This window comes from Cervus elaphus, chromosome 4 (assembly GCF_910594005.1).
Source record: "Cervus elaphus chromosome 4, mCerEla1.1, whole genome shotgun sequence".
NCBI lineage: Eukaryota > Metazoa > Chordata > Mammalia > Artiodactyla > Cervidae > Cervus > Cervus elaphus.
The window spans coordinates 5,498,333-5,519,939 of record NC_057818.1 but is presented as its reverse complement, the minus strand read 5'-3'; the positions used below and the strand labels follow the sequence as shown (position 1 = coordinate 5,519,939).

The window sequence follows — 21,607 nt, the reverse complement described above, 5'->3', positions numbered from 1 at the left end:
CATATTGTGAATCTGATTCAGTTCAGGAGACCTCTCTCTCCATATTGCTGACCCTCTAGTCTGAGACTCCAGCTGTCACTTGCAGAAAGGAATTCAGAAACCTTCCAACTGAGCTGCTGCCTTTAATCTGTACCCCTCATGTGGCCCTCCACCCTGCACCACATTTCAGTCTGAATGAAAATTCTCAAATGCAAACTGATCCTCCAAGCATATAGACTGATCCTCATTCCCAGGCTTGACTGGAACACACCCTTTCTCCTATTTGGACCATTTTCCCAGACTCCCATGCAAAAATATCTGCACCTTAGTTTCAAAACCTACTGCCATAAACTTTCTCATACTAACCTTAGTCTATCAATCACTTCATTCCTAACACCTTATACTAATGTACCATATTTGCTTTGGGTTTGTGTAATTTTTATGACATCACACTTTCTCATCTTTAAGGAAGTATATGTTAATTTAAATTCCTCCCTACATCCTACCCCCCAAAAAAAGTAGATTTTTTTTGCCAGTGTTAATAGATATTTAAAGGATGAACACAAGTTTGATTCATCAAGAGTACTCGTTTTGGAAGGTGATGGATCTGATTTCAGATCTTAGATCTAACACAGGCTGTGCAATTCCAGCGTCCTTAACTTCTCTCAGTCCACTTTTCCCCGTGTCAGGAGACTTTTGAAGCACTGTGGTATACAATATTCTTGAGTGGGTTGCTCAGGCAACCACACTCCCCCACCCAAAGTCGTGGTAACATGGTGCAGGCAACGGGAACGCACAAGCCAGCTGGTAGATGCAATGCTCCAGGCCTTTCTCAGGCCCACAGGAGGCCCACTTCACAGCCAACACGGACAGGTGTCCAGAGATTGTGGTCTAGGAGAGATCCTGCTCATATTGCACTCTTAACACTTTTCCTTTTTTTTTTTTTTTTCTTTTCTTTCTTCTTGTTGTAAGGATTGCAGAAGAATGGCCTTGCATATCTGGAGAAAATCCAGTCTGATCTTGGCTACTCAGGAGACTTGCAGACAAAATCCTAAGCTGGATTCTTGTGCTGACCTACAGCTCGTCCTATTGAGGGCAGGAACACTAGTGATCACAGATATTTCTGTGCCAGAAAACCCAGAGCAAGTCACAGGGGTCATTTAGCAGACCATACAATGGTAACATCCAAGTACTGACTTCACTGTGTCATCAAGATTATAAAAAATAGTATCTGACACATATTAACTCTCCAGTAATGATAATTAAATAGTACAATGTTTTAGTAAGCTAATATTCTGCAAGGCTAATGCTTTGCGTACATGGAGAATAAGAGTGTTGACTACGGTGTAATGGAGGAATTAAAGTCAACTTGATCAAATACATTCCCATAAGGCATTCACACACAACTTTGTTGAGGTTATTTTTGGTCATCTATGAGAGTATTTTTCCATTAAGTTTATTTTTTTTCTCTTTTATCCAAAATTACCCAACAGAAGGGGACAACAGAGGATGAGATGGTTGGATGGCATCACCGACTCAATGGACATGAGTCTGAGCAAACTCTGGGAGATGGTGAAGGACAGGCAAGCCTGGCGTTCTGCAGGCCACAGGGTCTCAAAAGTCGGACAGGACTTGGCAACTGAACAGCAGCAACAATATCATTTTACCATGTGTTTTTATGTTTGAGTTTAAAATACTTCCTCTCAGTATTGATCCTTCAACCGTGGGTCCATGAAAAAAGGAGGCTGACTAAATGCACGGATTTTGCACTTTACTCCAAGAGACAGCAAATGAAGTCACAGTGAAAACACTGTTCCATGGGGCTGCAGATCAATACAAGGGTGGGAGATGGGAGGAAGGTGAGTTATCATCCAGTACAAGGCAGCAGAGAACTCATAGGAACCTGCAGCCACTTCACAGGGACTCAAAGACCCTCCTTTCCCAGCAGCCACTTCATAGGGACATTACTAAAGGAGACCAGTGTCAATAGCCTTGTTAAACTAACATTGAATTTATATATGAGATTCAAAATATGAAGTGTGTGCTGCTGGAAAAACTGCTTAATATCTCTAAGACTTCTTTGGATGGGTGATTTTTCGGATTAAATTAGAATATCTATAAAAACTGTTATCTGACGCAGAGTAAGTGCTCAATAACTGTTTGTATTATTATACAGCGATAAATATTTTGCAAAGTGGATGCTCTGAACCAGTAGAAAATGTAACTATAAATACAAATCATTTTGGAGTTTGCTTTGCTGATTGTCCATTGTATGGTACGGGCTTTGCTAAAACTCCACAATCCTAAGACAAATAAGACTGTCCAGATTCTGTGTTCCAGAATCACAATCTGGGGTGGGATTTTTTTTTTTTAAGGATAATTTTGTTCAATGAGATCATTGCAAAGGGAGGAGCAGCTGAGCTGAAGTGCAGAAGCCAAGAAAGCCACCAGGAAGTCAGGCAGACGGTGAGGAGTGAAGCTGCCCGTGGCTCGTCTTGGATTCAACAGCTGGAGGGGGCAGGAGCATGAGCTAGGGTTCTGGAGTCTGGCAGACAAGGCTGCAAATCCTGTCACTTCCTATTTGGGCAACTGGAGGGAGTCACAGTCTCAAGAGTCGAATCTCTAAGCTTTAGCTTCCTCATTTGCAAAGCAGGGGAATGGAGGGGCTACCTAATAATATTTATCTGGACTTGGTTGTGAATTATAAACTAACTGCTTAATGTGGTGTCAAACATATAACAAGCACTCAAGAAAAGTGTTACTTTTAGAATTATAAAAATTAATCCTATTAACATGAGTGCTCTATTGCTATTAATACAATCATGACATTGCTGTCAACGTGGTTTCTCTGTCCAACACAGCGCAGACAAATTCAACAAGCTGCCTGTCCTCTTTATGACATGCCTGCCTTTTACGTAAATAAAGTGAGCCTGAGAAAGCGATAAGACACGTGAGAAGAAAGCTTGAGTGGCTGAAGAAATAAAGGTTTACTAGAGGAATCAAGATGTAGTGGAACTGAACAGTTCTTCTGCGGACTAAGTCGTGAGACACTGGGCAAATTACTGACTGTCTCCAAACCTCAGACTGCTGGTCTGATCACTGTAGACCACATTAACTCACTCACTGTTCTCTAATAACAGGGCATCTGGCAGGATGGTGTGGCTTGAGGTGGACCATCAATAACTCTCAGGTCCCTGTCCCACAGAAAGACATAATAAAATGCTTCATGAAGAGGAGACTAAGTGAAATCTGTGGTTTCTATCTTTTCTTATGTGAAAGTATTTCAAACACATTTTACACTTTGGCAGGGGTCTTTACCTTCTCTATGAATTTATGTTCAGGGCATAGCATATTTATAAATGAGTTTCATGGCATATTATTTTTAGGCTGCAGAGGAAAAGCATTCTTTGTTCTCATAACAGATGATTGGTTTTACTAAATGGGTCACTGTGTTTTATGAAGTTTAGGCTACCCAAATGAAATATCATCAAATATAGCCTATAGAGATAAGTTCTAATATTTACAAGTTAAGATCTAGTCAGTAATATCAGATTTGGGTAAATGGATTCATATGTGTCTACAAACATCTATCTGTCTATCTCTGTATCAGTTTGTCAATAAAATGCGTCCATTTCTGATTTGTAATATAAAAGCGGAACACATAAGCCAATATTGGCATGTATGGGCACATATAAAGCTTTCAACAAAAATCGCCTGTTTTTCTGTCTCTTTACATAGCTCTGAAGTCAATTTCGGCATACAGTTTGGCTTTTAAAATATCTCCTTTGATATCTATTCCACTGTGTTGGATAAACAAATACTTACTATATGCACATCCAAACACCTCGATTCGCATTCCAATTCTGCCCTTGGGGTTCCACTCTAGAGGGATGAAGCGCAGAAATCTGGCTTTGATAGAAGGCTGGAGTCTATAGTACACAACACTGTCTGCATTTGCATTTCCTACAAATCCCTAGAAGAAAAGAGCAAGAAGGAAATCAGTGCATCTGGAGAGTATCTATTTCACTTTGTCCCCTAAAACACCAATAAGCAGTGTCTGATTTGCTTTTTAACTTATAAAATGGCAACCATTTAAAGAAGATCATATTATTAATAGTTTTATCATAATGTTTCATCAGCGGAAGTTACTATAGTCTAAACTGCTTTCTATATAGCAGTTTAAATCCCACCATCTGCATGAAGTCAGCTTTCACTGTGAAACCCCCAGTAAAGTTTGTTTCTATGAAGTGCAGATGAAAATGAAAGTTATTGACCTGAACAGTGAGAACATCCTCTTGTATTCAAAAACTAGAATCAGATTCGGCATAGAAGTTGCTCCCGTAGTTGATGAATGAGTAAGGTTAAGACGTGTTTCTATCATTTCACTCTCTCATCTTACTCAGCAACATAAATGAGAGTATCACCAGACATTCAAGTCAGAGCTATACTCTGAGAACAGGCTGTTAAACTTTGTTCACCACACAGCTGGATACACACATTAAAAACTGTTGTTACACATCATTTTTCTTCAATAAAAAAATAATAAAGTAAAAACTTCTGTATTTAAAAAATTGTTAAGGGAAATTGGAATCAATAATAATTGGAAAGACCTGAAATTAGACTGACAGACTCTAGAATCTGAAAGCTATAAAGACCATAGGAATGCTGCTGAGCTAGTACCATCAAATTGCAAATGAAGAAATTAAATGTCAAAATGGCAACAACAAAAACAAAACCCTCTGCTGTTTGCAAAACTATCATATGGTATGACCAGGAGCAATGTCCCTTTCACAATATCAGGATGCATCTACCTAACACCTGCAAAACCCACACTTAAACAGCTTTTATTTTCTCCCACATTGACATATGGTAAAGCTGCATATGTGAAAAAGTTTGGATGAGACAGAAATTGTTCTCAATAATTGATATTTAACTTTTAAATTTTTTATTTCATCTTCTCTTTGTCCTCTTCCACCTCTTCTTTCCCTCCCACCTTCCTGTTCTCCTTCTCTTCCCCTCCTCCTCCTCCTTTTTTTGTTTAACTGTAACAATCAAGACATGCAACAAAATAAGGGATCTTATTATCATCTACTCAGCCACGTGGTAGGTCCCCTTACCATAACTTGATCCACAAATGAGGTCACCCTCATGTAGACCATACCAGACAAAGCAAACATTTCAGTAGCACCAATTCCCGGGGAATCTATCCATTTGCCTCGTTTTCTTTCTACTTCACAAATAAGCATTTACCAAAATAGTTTCTAACACAGTAAAAATAATAATAATAAAAATAAAGCTGGGTTTTTCATAGTCAAATTAATGTGATTGGATTCCCCTTATCCCCCAACACCCCTAACACCTCATACACCCAATTTTCAGGCTCACACAAAACAAGCAGTTCTGTGACAGTTTCTTCAAATTATATCCCAAATCGGGGCATCTCCCTTCATCTCAGCTATGACCACCGAGTTCAACAAAGCAGTATCTCACCAGAACTACTTCAATGGCTCCTCCTCATCTTTTCAGCCTTCTGTTTCCCACGCCCATGCCCAACCACAACCCTGATCTCCTCCCCTCTGAGCAGACAGTACGATTTTTAAAGGTAAAATAAACTATGTTACCCACACTGCTTCCTTTACCACGTAGAACAAAATCCGAATTCCTTATCAGACAGCACCATCTTTGGCCACCTCCCCCACAACGCTCGAAGAACAGGGAGCCTCCCTGTGGAAACCAAGTTCCGCCCTGAGCGCCTTTACACCAGCTGCTCATTCCCCTCTGAAAGTTCTGCCCTTATGATCCCCGCACAACCAGCTCCTCTTGGCATCTCAGGCTTGTTCTAAAGAGCATCACCTAAGACGGGCCCTTTCTGATCCCCCAGCTTCTGAAGGAGTGTACCTGGCACCCTGGCATCTTACCTTTCTGTTTTATCTTCTTCGTGTTACTCATTATTTGGGGATCTTGTTTGTTCATCTTCCCCCCACCACCCCCACCCAGAAGAGAAGCTCTGTAAAGCATGGACTTTTACTGAACTTCCTTCCTTAGTACCTAGAACATGGCTGGGCTCAGAGGCCCTCAACAAAATATTTGTTGGGTGTGTATGTTTGGATAACACTGGGCTTAAAAACAAACCAAAGTTCAACAAGTTTCTTGACTATAGTATCTCTCTGAACAGGTCAAATGAGGAGGTACAAATAAACACTGTATCTCCTGAGGGAGCAACAGTTATGCAGCGTGTTTGAAATCTATTAGCCCCATATTCTTGGCTAGTATTTCCCAGAACATAAACAGGAGAACATCATTTAATCCCATAGAATACTTGGACTCTAATAACCAGACACTTTTAGAATGTTCCATCCTATTCCATGAGTTGAGGATCTGGTATAAAAGGTTAACTGTGTCACACTACCTAATATCCATCCTCACTTCATATTTAGCACACCAGGGTCTCCTTTTCTATCAAAACCACGCACATTTGCCTGAAAATGTCCATTTATACCAACCTTGTCTTTAGAATGGCTGATGAAGGGCAGTTTCATTTTAGACAGTATTTCCCAAACCTGAATGACATGTTAAACGTCCCAGTGCTCAGACTGGGCATTGTTGTACATGTGTGTGTGCACGTCTGATTCTTCACAGGCTCTCCAAGTCAGGGTAATGTGTCTCCAAGGTTGAGGACCACGTTTATAGATATTCAATCCTAATCAGACTTTCTTATACTTCTGATTCTATTTTCCTGGGTATGGCTGGCAGGTTAATACAATACCTAATTATGATTTTTGCAGGGAACAGCTGGATGATGAATTAGAGAGCCCTCCAAAATATCTTGCATTTTTCCAAAATTAATATAAGTTCACAGATTGAGATAGATGGCACTATGACGATCTCAGCATTTTATGGGACTGGGAGAAAAAATGCAGGTGAGAGTGGCTACAGAGAGGCACATGGGAAGAGGACATCTGTAAGTGGAAGCCCTTCACAGCTTATGTGATCAATTTATGAGTTATTTGAATTTTGAGAACATAAAGAAGAAATGTAAATTACTTAGTTTGTATAAGTTATAAAAACATTTGGGCACATTCAAAATTTTAAGTGATTATTTCTTACAAGGGATAAGGGAAATTGTGAGGTGGGAAATATGAGATTTTAACCTAGTACAGTTTATTCATTTCTAAATTTTTTAACTAGCATGTACTAATTTTACAATCATTAGCAAAATAAAGTAACACATATACACGTAAGTGTGTGCAATGACAGAACAGGCAAAAATATCACCTAGTAATGCTTTGGGTACCTTAAATAACATTCTAATATCAATAACATTGGGAAAACATGCACCATAACTACTAATTAAATATATTTAACTGAACAATAATATTTGCATTTTTTGCTCCACGTGTTGATAACTTAAAACATAAGATAACAAAGATTCTGTTGTAGAATTCAATGATCTAACAGGAATTTTTGTATAATGTCTATGACTGAGACAGGGAATTGATGCCATGTTGCTTTATAAATGAAAAGTCCAATGCATACTAATATTCCTAATGTAATTCCATTGCCTAAGAGACTTTTCTCAATTTGCTATAAGATTTTTTCATATCATTATAATTCATAAAGGAATGCATGAATTTAAATGTCTCATTCTCTTTTGAAAAAATAATTTTATTATGAGAATGTGTATGTCTTCCCTTATATCGTCAATTCTGAACTTGGGCGTGGGTCTGCATGACCTGAGGTACTGTCACTGCATCTGTATCTGTGGGAGGGGCTTTAGAGTCTGCATTGCAGTGCGGGTCTGACTGATTTGTGCCTTTGGTCTTTGGCCTGCTCCTTGAACATTCTTCAGGCTTGTGGATAAATTGTGCTCTTTTCCCCTTGCTATTTTATCTCAAAATTTTTCAGAGAGAAAAAAGGTTTTAGGAGAAGAGTTCACTAGGGTTAACTTCCAAAAGCAAGAATAAGTAACAAATGTCTTTTGTGCTATCAATTGGACTGTCTTCAACATGAAAGGTTGTGTCTCAACATCAGACACAGCAGAAATACATATTATGGAGTTTTAGTACTTGCCTCAAGGCTGTGAAGTATTTTTCTGCCCACATAAAACTGAGGATAACAAAAATTATAGAGGTTATGTGCCTAGAACCACACAGCTAGAAAGTGACAGGGTAAGGATTTAATTCCATACTTCTCCGAATCAAAAGCCCATAATTTAGCTAAGCATCAAAAGGCCTCACTCTTACAGGACATGAAAGCAAACAACCTACCCTAGAGGAAACCTGATATTTTATCTGAGGGTTTTTTTCCCCTTTTTCTCATAATTTATATTTAACATCTTTGACACATTTGAAATTAATGCAACTTAGATTATTACTGGCTGGGACATACCTCTTCCAGTTGATTTTACAGACAATAGGATTGTTCCATTAACTACATTTTCTCAAAATTAAAAGACAAACATTCAATCATCAATAGGATACTTTCATATAAATGGTAACCTCCTAGTAGATGCATAATGTAAAAGAATATGCCATCAGATCATCAAATATATGAAATATCTAAAAGTAAAATTAAGGTGATGTGTCTTATGTGATAAAAATCAAAAGCCTTAATTATATTTTTCTTCAAGACTTGATGATTTTCAAACTCAATGAGGTGTTCACAGATGGGTTTAGAAATGTATTCTAACCAAGATAATTTATGGAGTTAATGAATTAAAGTTTCTCACAGGATTTTAAGTATTTTCACAGCGATTCTAAAGTTTATGAAGAAGTGTAATAACATTAATTTCTTTTGCAAATAGTAATTGAGCAATTCATCTATGAAAGCCAAGATGCATAAAGGAAGATAGCCATATGGCAGTTCATAAGGGGCTCCAAAACATGGCTGTAATAAATCAGAAACATGGGACCAGTTACATGCTGTTATATAGCAGATTTGTAATTACATATAAAGTCGTCCAGCTCCCACCAAAATAAATAGTAATATGAGTAGAAATTCAGCACAACAAACAGGCAAACAATAAAATCCTCTGACCTGCCTTATTCATGTGACTTACATATGACCTTTTTTCAAGTACAATTCATTTTGACACAGTCAGCTAATAGACAGACACTAAATATATCACAGCAACATGCTATCTAATGGAAATCAGCTCTTTATTTTATGATGTTGATTATAAATCTTTACTAAGTATGAATCCCGTGAGATCAGGTCTAGAGAAATGTAAAAGAAAAAGCAAAGAAAAATAAGAACTATCAAAAAATGGGCAATATGCTAACATAACCCCAGATAAGATTAACATTTAAACATATTAATATGCTGCATAAGACACTGCAACTGTATCTAACAAAAGTTGATTCTATCTTGAGTGAGAATGGAATTTCTTTAACGTAATAGAAGATCAGCAAGGGAGTATAGCAGTCAAATCAGAAAGTTAAGTTTTGTTCTGAATATACAATAACACTCAATTTTCAAAATAAAAGGGTATAGAATTTTATTAATATTAAATCAGTTTCTATTATCTCTCTCAGAAAATATTCAATAGCTTTAAAATATTTATTTTGAGGGATACCAAAATATTAACAATAGTTCGCTGAGGAACCACAAACCAGCCATTATATTAGAATCTGTAGAGGCACAAAGCTGTAAAATACACTGGTGAGGCCCTTTTAGTACAGAAGGGTTTGAATTCTCAAGACAGAAATATCAAAGGGAAAGAGAGAAAAAGTACATGAAAGATACGTTCTTCACCGTAGTCCGTAACTATTGCTGCTGTTCACTGGCTCAGTCCTGTCTGACGCTTTGCGACCCCATGAACTACAGCATGCCAGGCCTCCCTGTCCCTCACCAACTCCTGGACCTCGGTCAAACTCATGTCCATTGAGTCGGTGATGCCATCAAACCATCTCATCCTCTGTCAGCCCCTTCTCCTCCTGCCTTTAATCTTTCCCAGCATCAGGATCTTTTCCAATGAGTCACCTCTTCACATGAGGTGGCCAAAGTATCGGAGCTTCAGCTTCAGCATCAGTCCTTCCAATGAATATTCAGGGTTGATTTTCTTTAGGATGGACTGGTTTGATCTCCTTGCTGTCCAAGGGACCCGCAAGAGCCTTCTCCAACAACACAGTTCTAAAGCATTCTTTATGGTCCAACTCTTACATCCATACATGACTAGTGGAAAAATCATAGCTTTGACTATACAGACCTTTATCGGCAAAGAAATGTCTCTGTTTTTTAATATGCTGTCTAGGTCTGTCATAGCTTTTCTTCCAAGGAGCAAGTGTCTTTTAATTTCATGACTTCAGTCACCATCTGCCATGGTTTTTGAGCCCAAGTAAATAAAGTCTGTCACTGTTTCCACTGTTTCCCCATCTATTTGTCATGGAGTGTTAGGGACCAGATACCACGATCTCAACTACTGTTGAGATATAGTTATAAATTGTTACATGGCTGATATATGGACATAAATTTATGTTAGGGTAATACATGTATAATTTTGTGGAAGATTAAAATTTGATTGAGATTCAAATAATTTTTGACTAAAAACTAATTATATTAAGGTAATGGTAGATTAGGAGATTCTGAACAACACCCCTGCTAAAAGCTGTACAAAACGAGAAACAGGGGCTGACGATCTAAAAGACAATAAAATATTAAACGTCCAATATTTGGGAGAAGAACAGCCCAAGAGACCAGCCCTACCGTTGGGATCCTCGTTTTCCTCCTTAGTGACCTAAGGCTTTCTAAAGAGAAGGAACTGAATGACCTTTGGACAACGTCACAGAGTTAAAGATAAAAGTTTAGTTCTAGAGCCCTCAAGGGCATGAATATCCCATAAAACTTCCACGGGGTTTGTGTCAAAACTCTGAGAGTCTACAGCTAAGAATAACTGGTAAGACAGAGAGAGACAACTCCCCACAGGGATGAAAATTCAGCTTCCCATTTTCCCCACCTGTGTGATTACATGACGGTCAGAGAGGCCTCATGCTCCTTGCTGCCTGCAGAAGCAACTGTAATTATACTCTGTAGGAAGATATCCTTCTAGATCTCAAATTATCTGTTCAATTCTTCATATAGAATGTCCTACACACAAGAGAAAGCAATAAAACATCAGCAAAAATTGTTCTTAAAGGAAATTCATAGTCTTGAACATGTACACAGATTAGTGAATAGGAAAGGCATCAGCTATGTTATTTAAAGAAATGGGAAACCATCACTATAGAACAACAAAGTCGGGCAAACTGAAAATCAATAAATTTTCTGAGACCTATGAGAAAATTGAGATTACATGGTGCTGAGTACTGAGTTGTGTCCCTCCTAAAGCATGCAGGCGGAAGCCCTAACCACTTCCATGGTGACAGTATTGGGTGGTGGAGACTTCAGGAAGTAATTAGGTTTAGAGGAAGTCATGAGGGTGGGGACCCCATGATGGGGTTAGTGTCCTTACAAGACGAGGAAGACAGACCAGAGCTTTCTCTCACTCTGCCAGGTGAGGACACAGCAAGAAGGCTGATGTCTGCAAACCAAGAAGGCTCCTCACGAGGAACTAAGTCAGCCAGCACCTTAATCCTGGACTTCCTAACCTCCGGAAATGCGAGAAATAAATGCCTGTGTTTTGAGCCACCCAGCCTATGGCATTTTGTTATAGCAGCTTGAGCTGACTAATACACACAGCAAAGTACACCTCTGAGGTCCGGAGAGAGAAGGCCACCCAGAGAGAGCAGAAATCTGTCCATCCACCGGTGCCATAAACTGAGAGGCGCTCCCACGCTAATCCTGATGCCCTGACAGAAGCCGGGAGTGAGAGACTCCTGAGGCCTGTCCCAGAGCACAGATCGTTTCCTGGGGGGAAAGCCCACAGTAAAGCTCTGTGAGGAGCAGAAAAAAAAATTCTTCTTGGCTCTAGCAAGGAGGGGTAAGGGTAACCACTGCTACACTCGGAGTGATCCACCATCCAGGGGAAAGACTGCCAGAGCCTATTCCCTGAAGGCTCAGCAGATAAAGGATCTGTCTGCAGTGCAGTAGACGTGGGTTCGACCCCTGGGTCAGGAAGATCCCCTGGAGAAGGAAATGGCAACCCACTCTGGTATTCTTACCCGGAAAATCCCTTAGACAGAGGAGCCTGGCAGGCTATACAGTCTATGACGGGGTTGCAGAGTCAGACACGGCTAAGCACACAACCCCCCAAGGACCTCTAGAAATGCTAGTGAAGGTCACATTTTTAAGACAAAGACTAAAGCACTGACATTTAATCAGAGTATTGGAGAACGTTCTCATTCTCTCTCATCATACCACCAATACCAACAGGACTCCAGCATAATAATACTGGATAACAACTGAGAGAAATGCAAAACCTAGACTACCTCTGAAGAGGATGCTGAAGTCAAAGGAAAAACAAGGGTACTAGGTGAATTGGAAGACTATGGCACCTATACCATGTATAGATAACATTAAATACAGCCCAATTTCTAGCCAGATTAATATAAATTCTCACACGAAAGACCGATTTACCTCAGTTCCCATTACTAGACACAAAATGTCCCAATTTCAACAAAAAGTTGCAAGGCAGGCCAACAAGCAAGACAGTCATCAAAACTTAATGGCAATCACCATCAGGCTCACATATTTACAGATGTTTGAATTATCAAACTAGAAATTTTTAAAAATTATGATGAATATGGCAAGGACGATAATGGAAAAAGTGGACAACATGCAAGAACACATGGGTAATGTCAGCAGAGACATGAAAATCTAAGAACCAAAGATTCTAAAATATTTGGAAATCAAAAACACTGTGACAGAAATGAAGAGTATCTTTAATGAATACACTGATACATTCAACACGGCCAAAGAAAGAATCAGTGAGCTCAAGGATAAGAAAGTACAAACATCCCAAATTGTATTGCAAAAAGGAAAAAAAAATGTGGAAGAGAATATCCATTAACCATAAGATAACTGTAAAAGTTGTAACATATGCATAAATGGAATAAAGAAGGTGAGTTGAGAGAATGGAGCTGAAAAAATATTTGAAATAATAATGCCAATGAATTTCTAAAATTAATGACAGACACAAGATCCACGAAGTTCAAAGAATAATAAACAGGTTAGAAATCAAAATAAAACTATATTTAGTTATACATATTCAAACTACAGAAAAGCAAAACTAAAGAGAACATTTTGAAAGAAGCCAGAGGAAAACAAATACCTTGCCTTTAGAAGAACAAGAATAAGAACTACATTGGACATCAGAAATTATATCAGAAATCATACAAGCAAGTAGAGAGTGGAGTGAAACATTTAAAGTGTTGAAAGAAGTGAAAATAATCCTAGAATTCTATAGCCAGAGAAACTATCCTTCAAAACTAAATGAGAAATAAAGATTTTCTCAGACAAAAGCTGATGATATTCACCACTAGTAGACCCGCTCTGCAAGAAATACTTAAAAGAAGTTCTTCAGACAAAGGAAATGATATATGTCAGAAACCTGGATCTACATAAAGAGAGGAAGAATATTTGAGAAAGAATAAAAGAAGGTAAGATAAAACTTATTTTTCTTATTCTTAATTACAAGATCACTGTTTAAAGAAACAGTGCCTGCTAAGTTGCTTCAGTGCGTCCAACTCTGTGTGACCCTGTGTGGACGGTAGCCCGCCAGGCTCCTCTGTCCATGGGATTCTCCAGGCAAGAATACTGGAGTGGGTTGCCGTGCCCTTCTCCAGAGGATCTTCCCAACCCAGGGATCGAACCCACGTCTCTTATGTTTCCTGCATTGGCAGGTGGGTTCTTTACCACTAGCACAACCTAGAAAGCCCCAAAGAAACAATAGGAAGAGATAAAACAGAATCCTACAAAATGCTCAGTCAAATTCAAATAAGGCATTAAAAAGAAGGACAACAAGAGAAAGAAAAGAGAGGAACAAAAAACATAAGACAGGGCTTCCCTGGTGGCTGTGGAAAAGAATCTGCCTGCCAGTGCAGGAGACACGGGTTTGATCCCTGATGTGGGAAGATCCCACGTGTTGCAGAGCAATAGGCCTGAGTGCCACAACTACTGAACCTGCAACCATTGAGGGTACGGGTCACAGCTACTGAGGCCCACGCTCCCTGGAGCCCGTGCTCTGCAGCAAGAGGGGCCACCGCTGTGAGGAGCCTGTGCCCTGCAACCGGGAGCGGTCCTCACTCGCAGCATCTAGAGAAGGCCCTCATGCAGCAACAAAGACCCAGCAGAGCCAAAAATAAAAAATAAAATAAAATAAAAACACAATACAAATACAACAAACAGAAAACAGCCGCAAACGTGATAGATAATATTAATCCAAATATATCAATAAGCACTTTAAAAGTGGATCTAAATATGCTGCTTAAAACACAGAGATCTTCAGAGTATAAAGGTGTATAAAGGATGACCAGATCCAACTATTTGCTATCCATAAGAAATCTATTTTAAATGAAAGACTAAAACTAGATTAAAAGTAAAGAGATGGAGAAAGATAAGCCATGTTAATCTCAAAAATTTATAAATAGCAAAGTTAAAACCACCAGATCAATAAAATAGTAATCAGGAAGAGTTTATTGTGCATGTTAAGAATAGTTTAGAACTGGACGCTTGCAACCTCAAAACTAATATGAAGCTCAGAGGCACAGCCTTACAGAATGGCTTATAAAGTGAAAAAATGAGGAAGTGGTTTAACCTTTAAGGTGATTGGTTATTACGATGAGGGTTTCTAGAGGGCAGGGGATTGATCAAAAGCAATTATTTAATACCATGTTAAGGAAGATGACTTAAGTTTATTCTATGATTATCAGAGGCATTTACAAGCAGTAAACTAAGTTAAGTTTTGCTTATGCACATGAAGTAGGCTAGATTTAGTTTTGCTTATGTGGCTTAAATGGTTTTGTCTCCTCAGGGAATTTTCAAGTTTGGTGTTCATTTTATATTTTACTTTTTACAGTAATGCTAAATCTAAATAAACCTAGAATAGCTATATTAATTTCAGACAAAGCAGAATTCAGAAAAAGGAAGATTATCATAGATAAGTAGGCACATTGCATAATGACAAAATGATCAGTTTTCCAAGATGGCTTAACATTCCTCTATGCATATGGACCTAACAGCAGAGTCCAAACACATGAGGCAAACACTGACAGAATAAGGAAAAATAGGCAAATCCATTATAAGAGTTGGACTAACTGATACATCAAGGAGGAAGGAAAAACAGCAAGAATGTAAAAGACCCATATCACTATTAATCAACTGGATCTAATTGACGTTTTAGACTATTCCAGCCAACAATAGCAGAAACAGTCCTCTCAAGTTCATGAAGCATGGGCCCTCTCAAATTTAAAAGAATACAACTCATACAAAGTATGCTCTCAAATCACAATAGAATTCAACTATTAATCAGTAGCAGACAGATAGCTAGAAAGTCACAAAATGTTTGAAAACAACCCAAGCTGAAGTAGAAATCCCAAGTCAAATTTTTAAAAACTGATCTAAATGAAAATACAATTTACCAAAATTTGTGGGGTACAGCAGCATTTTTAGCATTAAATGTATGTATTAGAAGCAATAAAGATCTAAATAAATAAGTTTCTATCTTAGGGAACTAAAGGATATAGAGCAATTTAAGTCTAAAATAAGAAGAAGAGAAGAAGTAATAAAAATGTAAACCACAAATTATTGCAATAGAAAACAGAATGCGATAGAGAAAATCAACAAAACCAAAAGCTGGTTCTTTGGAAAGTTTGCTAAAATTGATAAATCTCTAGTCATGCTGTCCAAGAAAAAAAGAGTGAGAAGCCCCAAATTATCAATATCACAAGTGGAACAGAAGTCACTGCTATCGAGCACATGGACATCAAAAGAAGGAAGGGGAAGATTAATGAGCTGAGGATGAATGCAGACACCAGGAAAAATACAGTAAGTTAAAACCAAGGATGAAACAAGAAGTAGATAATAAAAATTAGGCTTCAAAGGACAGTTATTTAATTTTTGAGGTATAGTCGGTTTACAACATTGTGCCAATCTTTGCTATGCAGCAAAGTGACTCAGTTACATGCATACATATACTTTTATTATATTCTTTTCCAGTATGGTTTATCACAGGATATTGAGGACAGTTCCCTGTGCTATTCAGCAAACCTGCTGCTATCCATTCTAAATGGAATAGTTTGCATTTACCAACTCAAACTCCCAGTTCATCCATCACCTTTCCCCGGTACTGTTGGAAACCACAAGTCTGTTCTGCATCAGTCTGTTTCTGGTTTACAGATAGGTTCATTTGTGCCACAGTTTAGATTCTACATATAAATGATATTATATGGTATTTGTCTTAAGGTTTTGAAGGAGATTTAGATGAAAAAAAAAAAAAAAACACTAGCTAGACCGATCAAGGAAAAGAGACACAGCCAATATCCGGGATGCAAAAGAGCATTTACCATGATCCTACACACATGAGAATGAGAATAAGAGGATATTTGGAATAATTTTATGCCAATAATTTTAAAGATTAAATAGACACATTCCAAACTGTAATTTACCAAAGCAGGTGAGAAACAGGAAAATCTGAGTTGCCTATATATAGTCAAAACTAAATCTACAATTTAAAACTCTTCCCACACAGAAAACTTCAGTCCCTTTTGTTTTCCCTAATGAACTCTTCTAAATATTTAAGGCTATAACAACACAAGCATCACATAAGCACTTCGAAAAGTAGAAAAACAATGTTTCCCAGTTTGTTTTGAGGCCAGCATAACTGTGATATCAAAATCTGACAAAAAAACTTGTAAGAAGGAAAACAAAAGCCAACCTTATTAAAACACAGATCCCACAATCCTTAAAAGATACTTGCAATATTATATTAGGATATAAAAATAAAGATATAATAGGTCAAAATGCAATCAAGTTTATTCCAGGAATATAAGGACTGCTTAACATTTAAAAACTCTTCAATGTAATTAATCAAGTTGAAGAAAATATAGTCTTCTAGATAAATGCAGTCTTTGATTAAATTCAACAATTAACAAGATTAAGACCTTTAGCCAAGTAGGGAATTTCTAACTCTGTAAAGGATATCTACAAAAGTCTTACAGTCAGCATCACATATAGGACAAGATTCTGAGAGCTCTTTAAGAGTTTGGGTACCAGGCAAGCATGTTGTCTACAGACCCATCAATTCAACCTGTAGTGAATATTCTAATTAGTACAGTGAAAGTGAAAGTCGGTCAGTTGTCTGACTCTTTGTGATCCCATGGACTGTAGCCTGCCAGGCTCCTCTGTCCATGGAATTCTCCATACTAGAGTGGGTAGCCGTTCCCTTCTCCAGGGGATCTTGCCCACTCAGGGATCAAACCCAGGTCTGCCACATTGCAGGTGGATTCTTCACCGTCTGAGCCACCAGGGAAGCTCAAGAATACTGGAGTGGGTAGCCTACCCCTTCTCCAGAGGATCTTCCGACCCAGGGATCAAACCAGGGTCTCCCGCATTAGAGGCAGATTCCTTACCAGCTGAGCTACCAGGGAAGCCTAATTAGTACAATAAGGTAACAAAACTGTTTAACAGGTAATAAGGGCTGGAAAGGAAAAAATAAAACTGCTATTATTCATAGGCTACATGACTGTGTATGTATGTATGTATTTACTTTACTGCACATAGAGAGTTTAGCAAATCCACTGGGTAAAAGTCTATATATAAATATGAACTGAAGTTGCACATCTATTAAAAGAGCTAAAATCCAGGACACTGACAACGCTAAATACTGGAAAGGATGTGGAGCAACAAGAACACTCACACATTCTTAGTAGAAATACAAACAGACGGGAATCACCAAGATATTCATGAGGAAAAACAAAGTCAGAGGATCTTCTTTACTGAATGTGAAGTCTTAACAATGTGATACCAAAAAAAAAAAAAAAAAAAGGAGAGAGAGAAAATGTCACATTGGCAGAGAGGTACTCAGAACAAAGGAACAGGATACAGACTGAACATATATGCACAGTAAATTTTGAAAATGTTTGCAATGCAGAGCATTAAAAAAGGAAACAAACAACTTCCTTTAAGTGCATGGTGCCAGGCCAATCGAATATCAGCTCTGGGGGAAAAGAGAAGAAAAAATGTAATGGAAGACCAGTTGATTACTACTTGAAATCATAAGCAGAAATGAATTCCAGTAAGAATGTAGGCCTATATGGGAAAAACAAAACAATAAAGCTACTAGAAGACAGCACAGCTGACTTCACAACTTCACATCTTCACAACTCTGAGGAACACAAATACTTCTCAAACATGATGCCAAAGACACAAACCATAAGAGGAAAGACGACAAACCCAAACCTATTGAGTTTAAGAATGTCTGTTCACTTAAAGATGTTGTTAAAAGTGTGGAAAGAGAAGCCACAGAATAAGAGATGTGATTTTCCAGTATATTGATAACCAGAATATACAGAGGACTACAAAGCACTAAGGAAAAGAGGAATAAAAGAAATATCTAAATGACTAACAAATCTATACAACAGTGTCCAACCTCATTAGTCATGGAAGTATTGCAAATTAAAACCAGTGTGAGAATTCTACACATCAAGTAGGTTGGACAAAATAGAGGGAAACATTAAAAAGTGAAAATAAAATGAAACTGACAATATCAAGTGTTGTCAAGGATGTCGAGCTAATGGACTTTTCATACACTACTGCTGAGAGTGTAAATTAGCACAATCTCTATAAAAAGCCTTTCACATATTACACTAAGTTCTAACTAAAGTTCAACATATACTTATTTGAGGCGCCAGCAATTCCACTCTGAAGAAAGCACCCTACTGAAAAGCAGACATTGTGTACCAAAAGACATGCATATTCCTCAAGTATTCCTCAGAAGAGTCCCAAAACACAACTCGCATATCTATTTGTAGAATGGATAAACACATTTAGACATAGCCACATGATGAAATGTTGTAAAGCAATGAAAATTAATCAGTTACACCTATATACACCAAGCACAGTGTTTAACAAGCCTGTTAACCCAAGAAGCCAAGAGGAAAAAATATACACAGCAAGATCCCTTTTGTACACAGTTCAAAACTGGCATTAGTAGTCATGACAGCGAATAGTTTGGGAGAAGAGGGAGGCGGTAGTGATCAGGAAAGGCTGAGAGGAGGTGTCTGAGATCCCGTAACATTCCTGCTGCTGATGTGTGTGCATGCTCCGTCACAGTCGTGTCTGACTCTGCAACCCCACAGACTGCAGCCCGCCAGGCTCCTCTGTCCCTGGGATTCTCCAGGCAAGCACACTGGAGCTATGCTATCTCCTCCTCCAGGGAGGGATCTTTCTGACCCAGGGATCGAATCTGCATCTCCTGCATTGGCAGGTGGATTCTTTACCACTGAGCCACCTGGGAAGTCCTGTAATGTTCTTGGTCTAGGTAATGTTTAGACAACTGCATTCACTTTTTCATCATTCATGAGCTGCATACATAATGCCTTTTGCCTTTTTCTGGATATGTCTTGTACTTCAACATAAAAATAAATGAAAATAATCTTGGAAACTATGGAAAAGAAATATGCCCTTAATGCTTTAAGAGATAGTTCAGTGAACACAATCGAGATTTAAATTTGCATATATTTATCTAAAAGCGAAAAAAAAAAAGATTTTAAAGAATACCTCATTAAAATTGTATTTTTCACTCTTGTGCTTTTCTATATAGATCATTAAGAACCCCATGAGAAGTACCTTTCAACTTCGGATTTTAGATATCATATGATTTATCATGCATTTTACCATAATGAGTCCCATTAACATCTTTCCTTTACTATTAATATTACAAAGAATAATGGCATTCCTATGACCATTACCATTAAAAAAAACTATTATTCAGTGATAAAACTATTCAGTTTTCTATTAGAGATATTATAAAATTTAAAGTAAAATATTCCTCACTTACCTCTACATTAATGTTTTTATACAGACTTTCTAATATATTGATTAATCTTCAGAGTACTTTAAAATGGCATTTATTTATTAAATGAATCGCTAATAGTTCTCTCAGTTAGAAACTTATATATGTGTTTTAGAAAGATACAAAACAATCAACCAGTCTTTTCAGCAGAATACAATAAAATATCCACCTATTATATTTGGTTTGAGAAGCTGAAATGTTTAATCAGCTCTTACTGTTCAATCAGTTCTTATTGCTTCTTATAGTTTTAGAGTCAATGGATTTCATTTCAGCCTCTGAAGCCATTCCGTATTTAATACATATTAAGTACATTATATTATTATTATATATTTGCATTAATGTACATTGTGATGTAAATTAAATACTGTATACTTTAACTGGTGAACACTGTGTCTTCACTTAGATCATAATCTAAACCTTCATAGAAGCTTGCCACTCAGAAGCTGTGTAATTTTCTGAGGTCTTAGCAGGGAACAAAGATATTATAATGGACTCTAAAGTCTTCTTTTTAAAGTCTGTGCCAATTTGATATTTAACCAAGTATTTTTAGAACACAGAGATGAAACTACAATGCAGTATTATTTTGGGTAGTTTGACCTTCAGGTTCTATATAATTTGGTCACACAATTAAAGTTTCATTACACAGAAAGTCAAGGGAGAGACTACTTTATTTAGCAATAATGTAATCAGGGAGCAAAAACCTGCAGACTTTCCTATCCCATTCTTCACCAAAGAGACAAACTCACCAGTCCTCTGGGAACAGAGGGTGAATAAACGCACACAGTAGACACTGGGTTAGAGCGACTAGTGCAAAAGTGCTTTATTTCAATCAGTAACACCTGCCTACCTGCATCGCCTTTTGAAACTCTGCCAGATGTGACAAAACAACAAAACCAACCAGTAAATGGCTTACATGCCCATGGGTACCTTGACATAGATAAATTTAACAAAGAATACAGAAAACTTGAACACCTTAATGCATGTGCTCCATTTTTATTGCTAGGGTGTCTGAGATTTGGAAATAAATCTTGACTTGACATAAAGATGACAAAAATTCATTTATTTCATGTTCAAATATCTCTTTAATCTTTGTAGGCAACTTTTTAAAGCCTCAATAATCACCATTCCAACAACAACTGAAACATTACTAATGTCTTTACCCCCTCTTCATAGAGCAAAATTAAAGATGTCCATCTAAGCCTTTGATCTGGAGACTTGACTTAGTTTGCCCTGGTGAAACAAGACTATTGTGGTTCTTAATAGATAGGGACCTATCCCTTAATAGCTGGAGAAATTTCCATGAACTATATTCCTAAACTTCAGTTTCTTCATCTATAAATTGGGAAGGGAAATAATTACTCTCAAAGTTTGAAGTATGAACTATTAATAAGTAAAATACAGAAATTGGTATCTGCCTGGCTCATCACAAGTTCTGCAGAAGTGCAGCTGTGGCTGGCGTGTGGTGGGGCCATCCAGTCCTCGCAGACGGCACACTGGCCCTGACAGCTAGTCCGACTGAATGGCATTATCTGGGCTTAATGTCTGAGTCTCCCAGCCAAACAGCCCAAAGAGAAACAGCAACTCCTCTAAATGTCCTTTGATCAAAGTGACAGTTCCATTTAGGAAACAAAGCATTCAAATAAACACTTATTTGAATGTAGTTGACAATATTTTTAACTT

The 21,607-nt window shown here is 37.8% G+C and overlaps 1 protein-coding gene across 1 annotated transcript in view; it reads right to left on the bottom strand.

Moving 5' to 3' along the window:
• The window catches only part of CNTNAP4 (contactin associated protein family member 4), a 268,262-nt gene that overhangs the window by 119,257 nt on the left and 127,398 nt on the right, over nt 1–21,607 (bottom strand). Inside the window, exon 4 of the mRNA XM_043898095.1 lies at nt 3,805–3,952. Coding sequence (XP_043754030.1) covers nt 3,805–3,952 — 148 coding nt within the window. The remainder of the gene's footprint in view (nt 1–3,804; nt 3,953–21,607) is intronic.